The 20,464-nt window shown below is 42.6% G+C and overlaps 2 protein-coding genes across 3 annotated transcripts in view; one reads left to right on the top strand and one right to left on the bottom strand.

The window, feature by feature from the left end:
* Positions 1 to 1,498: 1,498 nt before the first annotated feature.
* Positions 1,499 to 16,998, bottom strand: immp1l (inner mitochondrial membrane peptidase subunit 1). Of its 2 annotated transcripts, XM_071907088.1 has the most exons (7): positions 16,943 to 16,998; positions 9,485 to 9,595; positions 9,285 to 9,373; positions 8,974 to 9,100; positions 2,549 to 2,659; positions 1,847 to 1,939; positions 1,499 to 1,610 (listed from the first exon to the last, which is right to left on the bottom strand). In XM_071907088.1, the coding sequence occupies exons 2-6, from the start codon at positions 9,587 to 9,589 to the stop codon at positions 1,859 to 1,861; spliced, it is 513 nt and encodes a 170-aa protein (XP_071763189.1). In that variant the 5' UTR covers positions 9,590 to 9,595; positions 16,943 to 16,998; the 3' UTR covers positions 1,499 to 1,610; positions 1,847 to 1,858. The 2 variants fall into 2 exon arrangements, with proteins under 2 accessions (XP_071763189.1, XP_071763188.1); XM_071907087.2 differs by lacking the exon at positions 1,499 to 1,610 and having other exon boundaries at positions 1,783 to 1,939.
* Positions 16,999 to 17,124: 126 nt separating this feature from the next.
* elp4 (elongator acetyltransferase complex subunit 4) overlaps positions 17,125 to 20,464 on the top strand; it is a 50,543-nt gene continuing 47,203 nt past the window's right edge. Inside the window, exons 1-2 of the mRNA XM_071907086.2 lie at positions 17,125 to 17,302; positions 19,354 to 19,389. Of these exons, the coding sequence (XP_071763187.1) occupies positions 17,125 to 17,302; positions 19,354 to 19,389 (214 nt within the window). The remainder of the gene's footprint in view (positions 17,303 to 19,353; positions 19,390 to 20,464) is intronic.

Genomic DNA, 20,464 nt, shown 5'->3' with positions numbered 1-20,464 from the left:
TGGAGAACTTAAGTATCAACGTAGGCGACATACAAGAAATTGCACCAAATGATATGGAGCGTAAATTCTGGTATCAGGGAGGTCTGGGCAGCCTGCACATACCACATTTGTGACTAGGAAGCTCATGTTATGCTATTGAAGCTTTACTCACTCACTGTACTCACTCTGTCTCCCTCCATTCTAACTGTGGCAAAAAACAAAGACTTTGACTGACCACTCAACGTTAAACACAAAAAAGAGCTGGTGTGAATACACAGTCCTCAACTTTAATCTTACCCGCATTACTTGAACCATATAAATCTTAATGTCCGCCAGTGCTTGAGTTACATTAGGAAACAGTCAGAGCTCCCTCTATGGGGCACAAGCTTTATAGGGACATAAGAGAGATTACTTGTGTCAGCATTTCAGCTGAACACTGACACTGTGTTGACACGCAGCAGATGAACATTAAACCTTGAGAAACAAAGATGTGCTTGAAGCAAAACCCTGCATAAATATTTTTCATATGCACGCACAGACACACACACACACACACATACACACACACACACAATCTTGAGCTTCCCTCCCAGCAGGCACGATCACACTCAGGCAGATAATTCAGTGTCACAGGGAGCCTTGTCTCTGACCCTCTGGCCCCCTCCAGACAGAGGAAGCAGCTGGACAGGGACCCACGGCTGCCTGGAACTCACTTCCCCCGGGGAGCTCTAAGGAGAAGAGTCCCTCTCTTCCCTTGGAGAATGACCAGCTGAGCTTCCACAGCTCAGTGTGTGAATGTACTGTCACGTCCCCGCGTCCAGGACGGTCTGAGCGGGAGGAACGGGGGCCTGAAAAATGGCAGCGGGGACCGGGCATTTTTGCGGGAGTCAGCGAGGTGATGAAACAATGTGATGTCACGAACAGCTTGGTTTTTCCCTCTGGTCACTTTTGTACATTTTCAAACCATCCCGCTTCCTCTGCCTGTGAGACACAAAAGGGTCGGCTCCACACACACAATCTATTCAGTGGCGAGCGTCGCCTTACTAAGTGCTTATTAATATTGTATGGTTAAATGGGAAATGTTAACATTTTTTCAATTGCCTTGGCAGCCTAATGAAATATTAAACACTAAGAGAGCTTTTGTTTTGCCATAAGAGTAAGAAAGGGTAAACATGAAATTAATAACGTCTTTTTTGAGGGAATGAGACATGTCTTTGCCGAGGTTGATGTTTGTAGATCTCATTTTATCCCTGCTTTGAAAGCACATCTTCAAACATCCTGCAGATATGTGCTTTAAATGTATTTCAGAACTAGTACAACACATAATAGGTTTTGAGGCTTAAATATGTAAATTCTACCACAAATAAACCAGTAATAAACTAACTCATATAAACCATCCAAATATCTGAACTGTTAAGTATGATTTGTTGTTTAATTCTTTGGAAACATAATTCTTTTTATGTCCTTTTCCTAAAAAAGCATGATCCCATCATCAAACCTGTGGAGAGAGTAGCATCGTCCCGTCTTCGCCTCTACCCACTCTCTGCCATTAGCAGCTCCATGGAGACGCAGCTTTACTCACTGCTCACGCAATGCTGTTCTTGCGGTGCTGCACAGCTACAGCCAACACACTGTAAGCCCCAGAAGACAAGGCCTTGTAAGTTATGAAATAATAAAATCAACCTGCAGATGAACTATGTATGGCTCCAGAGTGTTTTTCCCCCCAAAAAACATACCTTCCAAACACAGGGCCGAAGCCAAATTAATTAAAAGGGATGAAATAAAATGTAGGCAGGCAAAGAATAACCATTTTATAATAAATATGAGCTTTATTTATAAACGATTAAAAACAATGTAACATATGTACACGGTGTATGAGTCAGTCCGAGTTACTCTGAGTTTTAATGATCCGTCCGGTTGGGCTTTCGTCGAGGGTGCCGAAATTATGTGGAGGCCAGAGCTGGATAGGACAAAGGGCACAGAGAAACGTGGGGTTAAAACAGGAGGACAAAACGACTTCCCTTCATATTGTGATGTGTTTTATCATTACTATTCTAACAATCTCACTTCCTGGAAGCACTTGCTAATATGGCTTTTAATTAAGTGTTCGACTTCGTAAAATATCTTGTTATTTCGTCAGCCATCGTAATAGGGCCTCCAGTGGAGTGCTGCTGTCCAATCAGATGGACAGAAGGTTGGCTGACCTGTTTCCAGGGTCATGGTTGCTATGACATCCAGTGACATGACAACACAGCAGAATGGAAAGCTAGACAATATGGTGTCCAGGCCTTGGTCAATCAGACAGACTTGCTTTGAACTTCTAACTGACTCACGTCTTTGAATTGTGTTTCAAATGTCCGTACTTGACCATGCAAAAAAAAAAAAAAAAAAAAGACAGAGAAAAAGAAAGCACCTCAACACCTAAGAGTGCAGTGTCAGAACCCATATATGTTTCATCAAAACTGGTTTCCCGATGAAATTGAAACGAAATTTTCCAATATGAATACACTCAGCCACTGAATCTGTTTGAGGGGTTAAAATGTGTGCCAGCTTATATCTCCTCTGTTACCTTTAAGCAAACACGGCCTCGGATGAGGGCGTAGGGAACTGGGCCATAGCTCCTGGAGTCAGTGGAATTCCTAAGGTTATCCCCTTCTAGCCATACATGGCCTTTTGGAACCTGAAAACATCACCGCAGGGGAAAAGAAGGGAAAAACGATCTATGAAAAAAATATATTTTTTTCCCCCCACAAAACAATGGAGTCAAATACAAAACCATTGTCAGAGATTATCGCACAATTTAACTTTGTTTACATGTAGAAGTGAGCGCCCCCCCCCCCCCCCCCCCCCCCCCCCCCCGCCCCCCATCTATTATGTAGTGAGAATCTACCTTAACCCCTCCCAAGTCGCCTCAGCCATCCCTCCCTCCTCAGCCTAACTTAACGTCAACCTCCCTGTCCCTCTTTAACCCCATACCGTCTTAGGAGAGGGGTCATGGGTAACGGGCAGGGTCGAGGGGGATTTAGAGGAACTTCAAACGGGGTCATTAGGCTGTTGGCTGAGATCTGCGCCCCTCTTACCCAGGGAGGGCAAAGCCAGAGAGGGGCCTGAGAGAGCCAGGCATATAGAGAGAGAGCGAGAGAGAGCGAGAGAGCGAGAGAGAGAGGGAGAGCGAGAGAGAGAGAGAGAGAGAGAGTGAGAGAGAGAGCGAGAGAGAGAGAGAGAGAGGCCTAAGCTGCGGCTAGCAGCAGTGTCCAAGGGTCTCCACCACGGTCCGACCTGCCAGTGGGGCGGTCATCCAAGCGAGCTCTAATTCACAGTGACACCAATTATGATTAATCTCATCACTTTAGGAGAGTAGGCTTGTCAAGGCCCTAATTAAGTACGCTGTCCCCCCTATATGTGCAGACAGGATCAACAACACATTATATTGTCATAATGGGCATCACAATCCGCGAGTCTATTTTTGTGTTGCCTAACTTTTTAACGGCAAAAGTCCTCTGGAGGAAAGAGGATAAAGAGAATAAAGAAACAGAATATTATCCAAACTGAGGTGACGTCACAGATGTCTTCGCCTCGCCTCGTCTTCCTTGTTCCGATCACCCGGCTCTCTGATTAGTTCTACTGTGGGATGCTGTGTTTCGTTTCATATTCGATAATTGAGACAGATGATGTGACATAATCACGAGGCAGTGACATGTTGACCTAACATGAGGTAAACAACTCGCTGAATAACGACGACACAAATGAATATCATTAAAGGAGTCATCTGAGAACCATATGTCAGCATGCTGGATTCCCACCATTACACCTCATTAACATGGTAACATATGCTGGCTCCCAAGCACAGGAAAGAGAAACACCACCGTTTGTCATCTGCCAAACCAGAACCCCCTGTTTCTGCTCATCTTCCATCTTAAAAACATAATTTTCTTTGTCCTCATTCAAGAGCTTAGAGGTGTGAGACAAACATTTCAAGCGTTCTGCCCATCATCCTGTGAAACTACTGCAGAAAGGACAGCCACAACAAACACACTTAATTACTTCAAAAGGGGGGGAATCTTTTCATAACCCATCTTCACATTAACTCAGTTCTTTTCAGGATCTGGCTTGAGTGAAACCACTAACAAAGTCGATCAATCCGATCGATCTGTGGGTGAATAAAGAAACTGCCAAAAACAAAACAAAACACACTGATTTTTAGTCTAATAAAACAGATTACCCTATGGAGAAACTTAAGCCTCAGTAAGGACAAGGTTACTTTAAAGATCAACCAGGCAGTATTTCAGAGTAGTGGAGGTGGTTAGTTTAGAAGGAGCCTGAAACCTGACCTGTCATAATGTGGTCAGAGAGAGAATGAAAGCTTATGCATATCACCTTGCAGGTCGCAGGTGTGTGGAAGAGAGAGAAAAAAATATAAACAGTCAAAGGCAAACCGCTGAACTAAAACTGGATGGTTGAAAAAATGTGGCCAGAAAATGTGCCATCCTTGACTTTCCCTCAAAGATAACTGCTGTTTCAAGCACCTGCAAACGTCCCCTTGGGCTGTAACCCCACGGGCCTCACTTGATTTCTTGCATGTATATCAAGGTTGCGTCTGTGGAGAGGCCTCTCCGTGATGGACAGGGTGATGAAGGCATACTTGAATCATTTTATCATTTCACGACACAGACGGCATCAATATGCTCTCTCTCCTCATTCCCTCTTGAGTCACTGGAACAGAATGAGCTCAGCCAGCCAAGCTGTAATCAATCGACGTTGTTTCCAACCACACAGATTTCCAGAGAAGCGGGCCCGGCGCCCAGTTGTAGTATTTTGTTTTGATCAGCGCTGCCGGCGGCTGTGATGTGATGGACGGCGGCGATGGAACCTGTTCTGCGGTTGTGGGCCGGGCCGGGCCGGGCCGGCGCGAGGCTTTGTGTACCTGTCAGAGAGACGTGTCGGGGAGCGGCGCTGAAACTGGAGCTCACCTCGCTGCGGAGGTGTGTTGTTTAACAGCCACACCATTACAGTGCTCATTATGTTAACATGATTGAGGTGGAGAGGTATGCTCACCTTAAATACATACTGGAATTGCTCTTTCACTATCTTGCTTCCTCTATCTTTCCTACATGGTACAGTATGTGTGCGGACGTTTCAACTCTCTCTCTCTCCGTCTCTCTCTCTGCTTTAATATTAGGGATCAAGTGGCATTGTTTTGACACAACAGCTCAGACACAGAAATGATTCCTAAAAGGTGACAGGGCAATTAGTCTGCTGCTGGATCTCTGAGGGCGGAGAGGACCTGCCTGTCTGTCAGAGCAGAAGAGGAGGTGATGACAGGGTCTAACACCGCCTTCCAAAATTCATCTGTACCCTCTCACAGGTCCACCCACAATGCCTCACACCACGCTAATGCACACACACACAAACACATACATACTCCCAAATACAAGCTCCCCGAGGGAGGCTAAACATTTATGCGAACAGCGGGTATTTTCTCAGTTGCCTAAAATGCTGTCACACAATGCCTCCATTTCATTAACACTAAAAACTAAAAAACTAGAAAAAAAAAAAAAAAAAAAAAAAAAACCTGAAAAACCATTTTGCTCTTGGAGGTAAAACAACAACAACCACGAAAAAAAAACAAGAGGGCAAAGCATATATTAGGCTAAATTAAATAAACTCAACGCCTAAGGTGACAATCAGCCTGGCTTCCCTCCAGTTTTTAATAAGTGAAAACTAGCTTAGTGTTAGTTTCAAGCTTGCCACCTGTTTTGTCTGTGAATCTTGACCAATAACAGCTTAAAGCAGGGACAGGCAGCCATGTGCCATGGAGGGCAGACAGTCTGCAGGTTTTCATTTCAACCAAATACTAAACCAGCTGATTTCACTGATTAGCTCTTCCTCTCTGGTTGAAGGTGTGTTAATCGGTGAAATCAGCTGGTTTCATTTTTGGTTGGAATGAAAACCTGCAGACTCTCGGCCCTCCATGGCACATGGCTTCCTATCCATGGCTTAATGTATCAAATCCAACTGTATCAATTGTACATTCACAATTTCCAATAATTCCCAACATCTAGGCTGAGCTGAGGACAACACCACACAAACCACAACAATACAGACAGAAAGCAGGAGAGATAGAGATAAGTGATCATCTTCTTTCATTCAGACCTATTTTCATATTGAACTCAACTCAAACAGGGCCACCGTTTTCCATTTGCAAATGTATTCCTACTGCATATTCAGCACTACCTCCACCCACCAGGCACCAAGGAAAATTCAGGTACATTTATTATATTGGCAAAGTGTTTTCTGCTTCTGATTCTGAATGCTTAGGGAACTCAGTCAGCTCTGTTCCACTTTTCTATATTTGAAAAGCAAGTGTAAATGTAAAAATTGTGACTAATAAAATGAATGCAACAAAGATGTAGCTTACTTGTGTACAATGTATCCTATTAGAAAGAGTTTTTAGGATGTCAGTCAGCCACATTGCATCAATGCCTTTACCTTGACTGGGGATCAAACTGCAAACCCCCAGCTCAACATTTTGCATTGCCACAGTCTCCTCAAGACTGGTATGTTAATCAGAATACTATTTATAGCTGACTGAGGAAATCATCCATTAATGCATCATCTCCACAACGTCATGCAAAACGTATCATTTGCTCTCTTTTTTGTAATACAAAATTACCTTTTAAACTGGAAAAGCTACATGTTTTGAGATTCCTGTTTAGCTGAGGCTGCTGTTAAAAACGATCCCCGTTTTCAGAAAAGCTTGTGACGTGTTTTTCATATAAGGATGCCTGATCAACCAAGACTTCAACCAACAACATGCCTACAACAGAAGCAACAGACCTAAAATAAAAATGAATCGCCCATATAAAAAAATAAATCTAACAATCTAACAATCAGTATTTTTTGGCATAAAATAAACAGCCTAAATACCACAGAGATAGGTCTAGGCGTATCCATGACTTGCAGTGACATCAGTGTTTTGTTGACACCGCCACATTGATTCCCAGAAAAGCACAAGCAACCATGAACAAGCAAACGTCTCACCTCACTTCGGATGAAAAGGAAATATATTTAAAAAAGACTGGAGTATTGGAGAAGTCTCTGGAGAATGTGACCCTTACTCTGTACCACCAACATCACTGATACCAATAAATCTGCAGATAAACTCCACAATCTGTCAGCTCATGATATATAAAGATTAGGGGTGCAAGGATCAATTGGCCACCGATCATTATTGGCCGATAAATGTTCTAAACAGGTAATTGATGATCGGCCGATCACCGTTTCGAACTGCCCGATAAAAAAAAAGTTTCAAGCAGTCAAACATATGCTGCTAGTATGAGCCAATTTGCCAGAATGTTAGTAGCATATGAATTTTGTTCATCTGGCAATTTTTCAAAATATCTGAGATATTTTATTTATGTTAATAAATATTGACAGTTCATTTCTGACACTGTGTTTTGAATTTTGCATCCTATGATCATAGTTTACAGCCAGTTTAATATATTGGACAAAACCTATATATATATATATCTGACAAAACCTTTCATGCGCTACCAGTGGCAATAGGTGAGTAAGCACCTCAGTCATCAAGCACACACTAACATGTAATTACTATGTTTGGATAAAACCTATATTTTATTTACATATGGATAGGCCAGCTATGTCAAAATGCATCATTTGAATTAGCGATCAGATTGGTGATCAGCCGATCACACCATTACAAAATCAGCAATCTGTATCGGCTCCAGAAAACCTGATTGGCCCATCCTTAATACATATATCTTATTCATGACAGCCGGTCTCAAGCACTAAAAACACAAAAGTTGGCCCATTCGGAAGATTTGGAGAGCATGAAATGTGCTAAACACTACTGAGACAGCGCCATCTACTGACCGGTACAGGCAACTGCCACGGATATAAGAGAATGAAAGTGAATGAGCATCTAAAATGAATGGAAGTCAATGAACATTGTCCCCATATGTCCTCCTGAGAGACAAACCATCATTTTGAAGCTCTCCACCTAGTGGCGAGCTTAAAAATTACATCTAAACTTAAAGCCTACATGATCATGACCTTTGCTCCACTGGAATATGAATCAAACCTACAACAATGATGGCACCTATTACCAGTTCAGTCCTCTATATGTGGAGGTGAAGCTTGTAGCATAGGAAACATTTTTTATTTCCTATTTCATTTGCTGAATGACACTTATAGGCTTGGCCTTATGCTGTGTATTGCTGAACCCATTCAATAGCATACCCATAAAGTCTATACAATACACAATAAATACAGAAACATGCAACATAAACACAACCTTTGACTTGCGCACTCACACTCACACACACACACACACACACACACACACACACACACACACACACACACACCTCCGCCCACCCATCAGTCTGTCCATTCGGCTGGCACTAACTCTAACAGGCTTCAGAGAGATTGCAGGCCTGAGCTGTGGGCGTTGGGGAGAGTAGTAATAGAAAAGCAATGACAGTGGTTTCACCGGCAGAACCCCTGCTCACTCTCTGGTTTTATCACTGTTCTGAGGAAATATAGGTGTTGTCAAAAGCTGATATTTTGACCAATGACACAAAATGGATGTGTGTGGTCTAAAATGTAAACAACTACAATGGTCTATAGGCTGGAGTACACACACAAAGAAGACCAAAGACAAACTCGGAGGCGGTTTTGCATTATGCATGGAGATTCTGGCTGTCATTTTAGTAGAGTGTGAAACAAACTATCAAGTGTTTTGTTGTGAACTAATCCTTCATTCATTCACTACTTCACTGTATCCTTTTAACCTTTCTCTTCCAAAGAGACTCCTCTCTGAGTTGTGGTTGTTGACGGCTGAAAGGTAAAACTGCCACCAGGAACCTTACTTGGTAAAGTAGGTAATGAAAGGATATATAAGAAAAAATAGTTGAAAAGCTAGACTCTTTCAACAAATGTGGCCTTTTATGTTATAAACTCATACATACTCACATATGTGTGGGTCTTGAATATATCTGAGGGGGTACTTGTGCAGACCTTGTCACCCTCCAACCCAATGACCCTTTTACAAATGTTCATATGTGGATCAAATGGACTCTTTGCAATCACTATATCACCCCTGAAAGAAAACAGAAACACCGTCACTTACTTTGCAACAATTCAGTGTGCATTAAATCATTAATAATGCTTGACATCTCATGGTACATCAAAAATGTAAATAGTAAAATGTTAATACATATTCCAACATGGTTGCCGGTTGCCCTCTTTGCATATTGAATGTGAACGCATAAAATGAAACCCACTTTTCTATTCTGTAAAGATGACGGCTCAGCCGTTCTGAGAAGACGACGTCATGGTTGATGATGGTGGGCTCCATGGACGGACCGGAGCACTGCCAAATGAATGACACAGCAACAGTTATTTCTACTCCAACTCGAAGGACTGATATGAATGTGGAGACATGTAGTCACTCATTAACAATGTAGTCTCAGTAAATACGGACCACCACCAACTCTCCAATGTATTCGAAGGCACAATGGGCGATGCAGCCGTACTGGATCGTGTAGCCCACAAACCCAAAGGTCTTCCCCAGCACCTGGCGGAACATCTCCACCTGCAGTCACAAAGCACAATCATCAGTTAGGCCTCCAGCACCATATGGATACTATATAGTTATAAAATGCATCATACAGTGGTGAGGAAGCCATATAGTATCTGTTCCAGTTAGTGTAGGCCGATGTCTTTTGCAGGATTTCTAAAAACAAAAGCTCTTCAGGGTTTAATTTCTAAAGGTGTGGACAAGGTTGTCACAGTTGGCCTAATGCTAAGATGGCACATTCCCTGGTGTTTCATTCTCAGGGGCTCAGCAGCCAGTTCACACCAGAAAACCGCCCTGAACTTTGATCCTGCGTAGGATGGCCCAATCAACACCTTGCTCTCAGGTGATGGACAAACACAGAAGCTGTGACACTTCCAGCCAAGCAGCTCCATACTGTCTACAGCTAGTCACTGACACTGTGCTGCCTCCACTACAACCAGAATCATCAGGGCGGTTATCAACTTCTGTCAGCACCATAGAAACACAATGAGCCCCCCCACCCAAACGGACACACACACACACACACTGACTATAACAGTGTGTCTTCTGAGCAAACATCACTGCAACACTCAGACTATTGACTTTTACTCAGGCTGCAACCTGCCGGACGGGCAGAAGAAAGTGAGTCAATCTTTACACACTGTCATGCACAGTATGGATGCAGACCCACATGAACATACATACACAGAAGAGATTGAAGCTATAAGATTAGAAGGTATAGATACAGCGTGGCTTAGAGGATATAGATACATATTGGCACAATAATGAACTAGGCAGGATTAATGCTGTATATCATGAGAAGTTCATATCACACCCAGGTACAGGAGTTAGTCTACACTTCAAAACATTTTTTTGGCTTAGGCCCCTGTCCTGCCAGTCCACCACAGGGTAAAGAAATCTTCTTTTTCTCTCTCTTCCCTATTCCTTCTGTCTCTTTCTCTCTCTCTCCATGTCTTCTATCCCTCCCAGGGTATTATTAACCAAAGCAAGCAGAGCGGAAACCAAAGCCCCAAATCCGCAGAGCTCTGGGAATGACTTCCCAAAGATGGACACGGATTAGACCCCCAACTTCTCCCTTGCCCCACCACCTCCTCCCTTACCCCACCACCTCCTCCCACTCCCCCCGCTCTCCCCAGGTCCCCAACAGACCGGGTGTCAGGTGGCTCTCCCGGCCCTGCCAAAGGTGTTACCCCTAATCCCATTACCCCCCTCCTAACACACACACACATACACACACACACATGCTATGCTCCATCATTCATGCCAACTACATTCCACCTATTACACCCTCTATCTATTCTTTCATCCCTAGCATGATTCATCTCTTTGGCCCACTCCCCAACCTCTCTGATCCAAAAAAACCCCGGACTTCATCCTTTCACCTCCCCGTGTGCTACTACCCCGCTCTCCCCTCTGTCCCTTGATCACCCCCGGCAACCCTCTGTTTTTCGCCACCGCTGTGAATGACAATGCGCAAGCAGGTGGAAGGGGACATATATATATGCACAGCGCAGGGCCCAATTGAAGTGCCCCGTTCCAGCCACGGACCTGCTCCGGTCTCTTGTTCTCTTCCACGGGAACTGTATGGTCTCAGTCCTCCCCCAGCTGGTACAATAACACCTCTGGCCCTATAATTCCTCTGTTGGGAAGCAAGTGGTCTAAAGGTTAATGTGAATCTCGGGTCTGCGCTAAGGCGACACGTTCGGCTCTATTTGTCTGGTTCTCATCTTCCTCCTCCAGCAGCCCTCCATTTGCGGCACTGTAATGCACTCTCAGACACATGATCTCAGATGTGCTCTTCCTTCTACTGGGATCAGGAATCTTCGCCGTCATTACAGCGCTCATTCGCAAAGGCACAGTGGACAGCCTCCCATACAGCTGCCCTCATATCTCTGTTTCAGCCCCCCCACCCCCACCTCCTCCTCCATTCCTGTGTGCATTCATCATAGGTAGGGATTAAGGGACTTTGCATAACAAGATCACACGGCCAGTGACTGATATCAAGAGAGAGTCCATATGCAGCCGCCTAGTGTTCTGTGGCACCCTCTGTCATTGATAGTGTGTGTGTGTGGGTGCGTGCAGTGTGATGTGAGTGTGCGCACAAACAATAGTGTCACCTATGTGTTTCATAGAAAGCGTTTGTGTGTGTGTGTGTGAGCTATGGTGGCTCATTTGGGATTCAGTATGAGCTGGACATCCACAGAGACCTCTGATTGGATCTCTATTACCTCTAATTCCCCTGAGTAGAGAGTCGAGCAACCCACACTATCTCTTGCCCCTAATACCCAGTGTGTGTGTGTGTGTGTGTTGGGTAGTACTAACATTAATTGAATGCTGCATTACAGCTGTAAATTAACACAAAGTCTCTCTGTTAATCCAGGATTACACGCCAAACATGTTCATGGGAAAACAAAGAAAGTCAGCGCAGCCCTCTCTGCACAACCATCTGTGGCCAGCGGCCTCCCATGGTCACGGCACAGCGCTGCAGAGGGGAGGACAGGGGGATCCCAAATGAATAGCTGCCGATGGAAACACCCCGTTGTGTGTTTAACTCTGTGATCCTCTTACTAGGGGAGCCCCATTCACTCGGGCCACACTTCCTCAGCAATCACAAGCGGCTGAATCAAAATTGAAAATTTTTGCAATATCAACAAAAAAACCCACGATAGAGCAGAAGTAGTGGGAATGTGTATCCATCTGGTATCACTAGATGCTTCCATCCAGCCGTCAAGAGAATTTCGAGTGAACTCCTGAAATGTCGCAAACAACAAAACGTGAATCTCGTGTATTTCCATCAGCTGACATGAATAAATAGCCTTCCTGAATGTTGCTATGTCAAGAAAACACACATGATCCACGAGAAAATGGAAATAGTCTGTCAAGAATGGATAAGCATTGGCCCACCAGTTGTTATTGTTCTTTCATTTCAGATAATGTTGGCCATATTTGATGCTTCCTGAAGACGAAAATAAGGAAATGCACTTGCCAGTATTCTAATGTTTAAACAAAAGGCCATACAACTATGACTGATGGCTAATACATGCGAGCGACAACACGTATGACACTTCTGGAAGGTTGTGGTGGACAGATAACTACTGCTAATGCCATTATTAATTCGATAAAAGCATTTCCAGTGTGTTAGTTCTTCACTGACAAAAAACTTTTCTGCTTCAAGTGAGCATAAAAAGTTTTTAACAATATTGAGGATATTTTATAGAAATTTGACATTTCCATACAGCTTTTCTAATTCGATCCATGATTTGATAATTTACATAAAAATGCTTGGATGGAATTCCAGCTAATGAGGGGAAAGTAAACAAAAAAGGAATTAAGAAAGTGACCCCGATAACAGCATAGCAAAATTGATACCCAATTAAAGATACATTATTAAGGCCATAAGGAAAGATTCGGATAAGAATCACTGCTCCTTGTCTCTAGAGATTTGGGCCTGCCATTGGTCTGGTAGTGCTAATTGATATACATGCCCAGTCTGTTAGAACCACAAAGAGGATCTCAATCCAAACAGCTCACAAGGGCCTTGCAGTAGACTCCTTACACACCTAAATTAGGAAAACATGGGCTGAGAGAGAGCTGGGCAACAGGGGGGCTAAGAGGCTTACAAGCCCCTTGTCAGATATGCTTCTTCTCCCTGAGGATCCCAGATGGAAGGGAGTCTGGAGGAGCAGGCAGGACCAGAGAGGGAATGAATCCCACCTCTGATGTCTTCCTCTGGGCAGCAGAAGGCAGAGGAGGGTGGGGCATTAGTCCTGTTGTGCAGAGCTTGATTTGATCTTAATGTGAGCTATAAAAAGGGGGAGGTTTGGCAACCAGGGGGGTCTGTTTGCAACTATCAGTCCAATCAGAGATAATCCTGCTGATTTAGACACAGACACCTGTCTGGATGGAGAGTGACAGATGTAAAAGTCCCAGTCACAGACCAATACTTCTCTCCACTAGGCCTGCTTTCTATCAGAGGCTTTATTGAAGCGACTGATCTCCATATTGCTCTTTTCATTGTTGCTAACGGCAACACAGCCGTGAAACAGCTGAGCAAGGTTACTATTTGAGGAGCTAGGGTTTAAACCTACAATCAATGGGTCAGCCAGAGCAAATAATGGCCAAGTGATATGAATACAACTGCTATGAATTCAAAGGAAGTGTGGGCCGACTGAGTCCCCTGCCAATTGCATTGAATGGAAAATCAGGCACTAAGCTTTATTGTATTGACCACAGGCGTATGTGTGGTGCTGGCATGGTGTTGAGAGAGTTGAGAGATCTTATCGGGTGTTGTATCAGTTTCACAAAAGAGTTTGTGTTTTGCCCTGAACAGCTCATAACAAAGCCACTAGCTAATGACAGACACCTCAACTGAAATGCAAGCCTACGATATGGAAGACTAGTCTAGGTTTACTTCTCATTTCAACCGTGCATATATTTTTTTCTATAGCCTTTTTCATTGTAGAGATATCTTAAAGGCTAAGCTAAATATGGCTCTCTTGTGTTTCACACAACAGCTGTTGGACATCCAGCCAAAACACAGCTATTCAAACCATGGAATGGAAAAAGTCAAATCCTTGGTCAAAATTAGCAATGCCGAGTACAAAACCCATCCTAGTCTTATTGTACTTTTACCCTTAGAATATAACTTTCTTTTCAACGCTAACAAAACAAATGTGGTGCATGTTGATGATAATCTCGCATCCCCCGGACACAAGACGTCTACTGCTTCTCCCAGTTCCACACTGTTGGCAGAATTAGACTGAAGAAACCAAAACAATCTGACCAGGAAAAGTCTGACATGTTATGACTGCTGCCATTATATAGCACAATCAGATACAGAGACTGATAAAACTAACATTGCAGAAAAATACACATGGACAGATGACACATTGAAAAAAGGGGAAAAGATGTTATTTTTGTAAAATTAGGCTGCCGTGTTTACACTGCCACACATTGAATTGTGCTGTATTGTGCCCAGGGGTTAAATTGGGATTTAAGAGTAGTGGAAATTAGGTGACTGGCACTGTACAGTAGATGAGGTGAAACTTTCCACTGTAATGACCTCGAGCATCCCACATGTTCACTGCTGAAGCAGGCTATCCTCCTTCTGAGATGCAGGTCAGTCAGAGCCTCTTATTTGTCTCTTATAGGCTTTCCACAATGCCCAGCGTTGTCAGTCATGATATATTCCCTTGGTCTCCTGTCAGCACATGTAAAACTCAACAGTGCTGTCAAAACAACAGGACTGCCTCTGCTGAGAGCATTTGTAAAGTGAGCAGTTGGGCGATTGCTTCCTCTGGAGCATTACTGTATCCTGTGCTGCCTCAGCCCCTGGCCAATCCCTGCTGCACAAGGCTCTGCTGCAGCTGTCTTAGGGATTACTCTGATCAATCAACCATCAAACAGTATTAATAGTGGACATTCTTACTTAGAGATTGGTGATTCGCCTACCAGCGACTGACCTACTCTGACAGTTCAATCTGAGTTTGTGAAGTATGTGTAGGCTATAAGAGGTTTTCATCATCTGTTAGCCGCTGAGCAGTGAGCTGCATTGCATTCCATATTCAGTGCAGGATCTCATTTATTTACTCACATATCAATTCAAAGCATTTTAGGCTTGGTTACTGTTGGGGACGTCACCATACACTAAAGCAGCCAAAATCTGATTGACTGTCTTGAGAAACAGTTTCTACTATTGCAATACTGCAACTACTGCAATTCTCAAAAATATGTCTTGATTTTGTGTTGTAAAATAGGGCCATATTTTATTTTTACCATTGGTATTTGTATATTAGTATAATAATGAATTCTATATATAGTTATTATATTATATAATTTAGATCTAATCCATTCTGGACAACTGTAAATCCAAATTATGTAAAACAACACATACAATGTAATTACTGAAATCAAACTTCCTTTTTTAACAGTGGTAAAATCTCCACTATTATTGATGCAGCTGTAAAACAGTATAGGCTAATACTCAAAATGGAGACAAATACAAAAATATGGATATAATTTTTTTTTGCCCTAAAGTAAATCATTTAGCCATTTTCCTGTTCAAAGAGTAGACTACTATAACTAGCTCAGAAAATGATCCAGTAGGCCTATGTCTTGGGGGTAAAAAACCCCAAAACAATCTTGTCAGTACTGGCGGTATTTCTAATTAAAAAATGTGTATCTATATCAGTTTGGAAACAAAGATACCAGCAGGTTCATTATCAGCTTGTACTCACTGCCTCACTGGTTCATTGCTACCTTCCCTGTGTAGGGATTATCCAATTTAGGCCTAGCGCTCATTAACCTTTAACCATTATTCACAATGCTCAGGCCATGAGCACCAGTCAGGGGATGCTGGTGCTCACCACTTGACCTATCCACAGCTAGTCCTGGTTTCTGTGTTCGGTGTTCTCTCTGCTTGTAGTCTTCCCCTCATTTTTACACCTTTCGAGTTCTCCAAGCCGAATGTGATTAGGGAAATGATGCAAAGGGATTTACACTGACATTCACTTAAAATGACTGCAGTGTACGTAACCATAAATACATCAGTTACAGTACATATGCAATTTAGAGCTGCTGATGAGGAATGTTCTCCAACAATAACAAATCTTGCATCTTAATACCTATTTGACCCTCCCAAACACCCAATATACACGTGCGCAGGCACATGAAGCCAGTCTATATCATGATACCATTTCACCACTGCCATCCATGACCTAGTTATTACATTACATAAGACTAGGCCTACATGACCTAAAGATGTAGCTTACTGTATGTGATACGTTTTGACAGATTCAGATTCATTCATGTTGTCTGTAGACAAGGCCATGACGAATAGAACAGAACAGAATAGATATAGACTAGACTCGATTAGACTAGAATAGAATAGAATAGAATAGAATAGAATAGAAATAGCTGCTCTCAAACTACTCAATGGTTTGTCTCATCTCATATCACTAATCATTCACCATCCCTATGTAGTTGCTGTGTGGGTAACTATTACTAAATATAATGAACAAACTATTAAGTAGGCTATGATGCGAGAGTGGACAACGACGTGTAATCTGTTATTCTTCTCTATTCGTTCAAGAAGTAGACATGAACTGTGTTTGTAAATAAAGCAGCTGATTTAGTTTATGTAATACTATGCAATACACCAGCAAGGTCATGTCTGTAATCGCACAGAGACTGGCGTCAGACGATTTTTCAGAGGCATGAGATTGTCGGCTGGTTGGTTCGGCATTAGCAAGATGTGGGACAGAAATGCAGATAGTAACCAGAATCATCAAGTTCACGTTTCTGTAGAAAGCAGGAACATTCTTACAGCGAGAGTGGCTACGGTAATCAACTGAGTTTACTCACCTATTCACTGTCTGATTCAATGCCCCGGTGCACTTACCATGACAACTGGAACTTCCTTCTGACAGCTCCCACACGCCGCCCCGCAACAATCGCTGCTCTCATTGGTCGACTCTTAGCAAATCCATCTCTGATTGGCTAAGACGTTCCAAAACACCGACAAGCGTCACCACGTTACAAGCAGCATGGCAGCTCCCATGAAGAGTGTGGGTAAACTCTCAGTTGAACGCTCGCCGTTCAGTGCTACTAGTTTTCAGAAGAAAACAAGAAGCAAGTTAGTTTCGATACCTGGCACCAGACCCTCGGTTCAAAATGGACAGCTTATAGTTTCGACGGGTGTCACGTCACTCGACTATTTGCTCGGTCAGTCTGCTATTGACATATAGCCTGTGTAGCTAGCGTTACTTAGCGACAATATTTATCAGTGTAACGTTAGATATAGTGAAGTTAGTTAGAAAGCTTGAAGTGTTTTGATACTGCATGTCTTAAAGGGGAAATCTAACAACCATGATACAGTCGACCCGCTCCACTGACACAGAATGGGAGGTTTTGGAGCAGTGGGACAGGACAGGCTGATGCTGTGGATTCTGCACATTCCACCCATAAAGTCCATTTTAAACTGCCAATGCTGTGCTCACCTCCAGATGAAAGACATCAGACATTGAATCTTGCTTTGGGAAATTATTTATATTCACAAATGTCGAATTCTCATGGTAAAATATAAATTATGTTATAAAAGTGGAGGAGCTAGCATTGTGGCTAGTTTACTACAAATTGTAAGCATTTTAGGGCCCTGTTCACAAACTTGAAAAGGCTGCCAATTCAAAATCTGTATTGCATTGTTCCCCAGCCCAAGGAAAGCTACCTTGTTTTAAGTTGTTGAGAGTTTTATCAGGTAAAGTTTTATGCTGATAGCTCAAAGACAGCTTTCTCCACTCCAGCTGACTGTATATTTAGGCCAGTTAGAAGTGACCAAAATGGTCCAAGAGTTTTGAGATTGGTTTATATTTCCTCAGGTAAATGTTATAATCAAAATTTCATGTCAGGTTTTTTTTTTTTTTTTGATGAGATGTCTTGTCAGAATTGGAAAACCCTGTTCATGACTTTCAAGGCCCCCAAAGGCCTACTAATAGATATATAATGACAGTTTTGTCCAGTAGTTACGACTTGACCAATAAGATAAAAGTGGGCATCAAAAGTTTTGTATCACAAGTTGTAGTGACACATGGATGGAACACATTTGGCATGCCTTGAGCACAGGGAGGAGCAGGACACAACTCGTGTGAGTGTGTGGGTGTGATAAAGCTGGATCAGCACTCCTTCTAGAGATAGGTCTATACCTGGGGGGCATGCAAGCTGCACTCTGCCTCATTATATTACAAATTTGCCATGCTACAAAAGTGAAGTCTCTAGATTGTATAGTTTCTGTGCAATTGCAGTACATGCCTTTGCAAATGTTTAATGAGGAAGTATGATATTAAGCTTGTAGATTGGGCTCAAACAATACACACTCCAAGTGTTCAGGGAAAAATAAGAGTGTAAACAAACCCTAATCATTCTACAGGGGGAAATCCATTGGAAATCTTTAAAATGAGCTTAAACAAAATGATCCCCATCCTGGATAAATAGGATGTTATATATATACCCCCAATATGTTTGGGGACACTCTTGACAGCTTCTAGACCTTTTTTTTTTTTTTTACGTATGGTCAAAATAGCAAGACATTTTGGGTATCCAAATGGGGTATAGGCCTACTTTTTGGCCACTCTTGCCCCCTCATCCTACAGACGTAAATGTTGCACCCCTGGGTAGTACATACATACCATGAGCTCAGAGATGCTCATGAAAAGTAATCCTATATGAATCTCATGTCTGACAAGGACTATTACTTTCAACTACTTTCTTCTGGTGCAAGTGTTTTGTCTCTTGCAGCAAAACTGTCAGAGTTATTAACATTTGAATTCGCCTGCCCCTTTATAGCGGGATCTCTAAGGAGCTCTGAAGGGCAACAGTGTGACAACACTGCAACAGAAACCTGATGAAACCCCTGGTTTCATGCCATTACTTTTTTTTATACCTGTGGAGCAAATGTCTGGTGTTGGGTTCACTGTGGAGTGTGGTGGGAGAGTCAGATGAGAGCAAACTTATAGCTTCCATCTTTATGAACCTGTTATATGCTTAGTCTCTATGGCTAAACATGCTTGTACCTTAGCTAGCTTGCAGCTAAACTTTACATGTTGCTCACCAGTCGCCACTGAAACTCACTGCAACCCAACATAAGCACTCTGTTCAACCTGCCTTCTTTTATTCAACATAAAGCCATTAAGCCTACTGTAACCTGTGTCTTGAGGGAACAACTATATCTGTGTTATGTGCTACAGTGATATTATTGTTTTGTTTGTCTTCACAAACAGGTGGAGGGTTAGCAGTTGGAACACTACTTCTCATAGGTGAGCCTTACAATTATCAAATGAAGCAAGCAATTTTTAATTTGATAGCAGATGTTTAGCATATCTTTATTTGTATAGCAGATGCAGTATATTTATTGGCTAATTGTTATCTAGTTATCTTACCCAAAAGTCTTGTTTTCTGGGTCCCTAGGTAATTGTGAAGATTCATTTTGAGTAAAAAATACACCTCAGTTTACACAGCCAACACTGTATAACAGAAAACAATTGACTCCGACTGAACTACAATTAGCCTCATCATCGTAGGCTTTTTGAGCAATTTTGATGTTTGTTTTCATTGTGGTGAAAGGTCTGTTTTGAGTACCTCTTTCTTTGGGTGGAGCGATGGAGGAAACCTTACAGTAGTGAAACACTGTTAACTGTTGCTTTGATTGACATTGACTGAAGGAACACAACATTGGTGTCCAGGAGGCTACATCATATGGCATATTAAAAACTGTAGCCAGGAAGACACTAATATGCTACAGTTTTGTTAAGCATTGGAGTCATCAGCTGTAGATACTACTTAACTCCTGGTTTTGTAGGTCTGGAATGATGCTGCATTAACGAATCAACAAGATGTAGCCTACTATTCATAATCCAACCAAAAATCCAACACGTTCCCTCAATTGAATTCAGTTGCACTTTACAGCATGCTATAGTATGTGATATATTTGTCTGCTCTTTGTGATTACAGTGTGGGACTCTCTAGCAGAATGGCAAATAGACTAATGACCTGAGGGTCACTGGTTAGAATCCCAGGTGTTCACACTTCTACTGTGAGCCTTAATTAATATGCTCATCCCCAGATGTATTATAGAAGTTGCGGTATTACATTCAAAGCAAATGTGGTTTTCTAGGGACATAAATGTCTTCCACTGTATTATTATTATTATTATCATTCATCATAGGCTAGGCTATATGCACTGGTAGACAGTAAGGTTAAGGTAGTCGTGTTTCCCCTTGAAGCTGTAATTTGTGTGTAGCCAAGGCCTATACCAACTGATGATATTGCTTTGCCCTTTAATTCATCCCCCCAATCGATGCAGGAGTCAGTGATTACACACTAATGCGTTCT

The sequence above is a fragment of the Centroberyx gerrardi genome, chromosome 1 (assembly GCF_048128805.1).
Source record: "Centroberyx gerrardi isolate f3 chromosome 1, fCenGer3.hap1.cur.20231027, whole genome shotgun sequence".
Lineage (NCBI taxonomy): Eukaryota > Metazoa > Chordata > Actinopteri > Beryciformes > Berycidae > Centroberyx > Centroberyx gerrardi.
The sequence above is the reverse complement of the archived record's forward strand: the minus strand, read 5'-3'. Positions and strand labels throughout refer to the sequence as shown.

What these genes read in the sequence shown, in the direction of transcription:
- immp1l (XM_071907088.1), bottom strand. Translation starts at nt 9,589, where the DNA reads ATGTTCCGCCAGGTGCTGGGGAAGACCTTTGGGTTTGTGGGCTACACG. An exon ending in ACATTGGAGAGTTGGTGGTG is followed by an intron (nt 9,374 to 9,484) that starts GTCCGTATTTAC and finishes TTCATTTGGCAG; the next exon opens with TGCTCCGGTCCGTCCATGGA. An exon ending in GAGGCCGTGTTTGCTTAAAG is followed by an intron (nt 1,940 to 2,548) that starts GTAACAGAGGAG and finishes TGTCCTATCCAG; the next exon opens with CTCTGGCCTCCACATAATTT.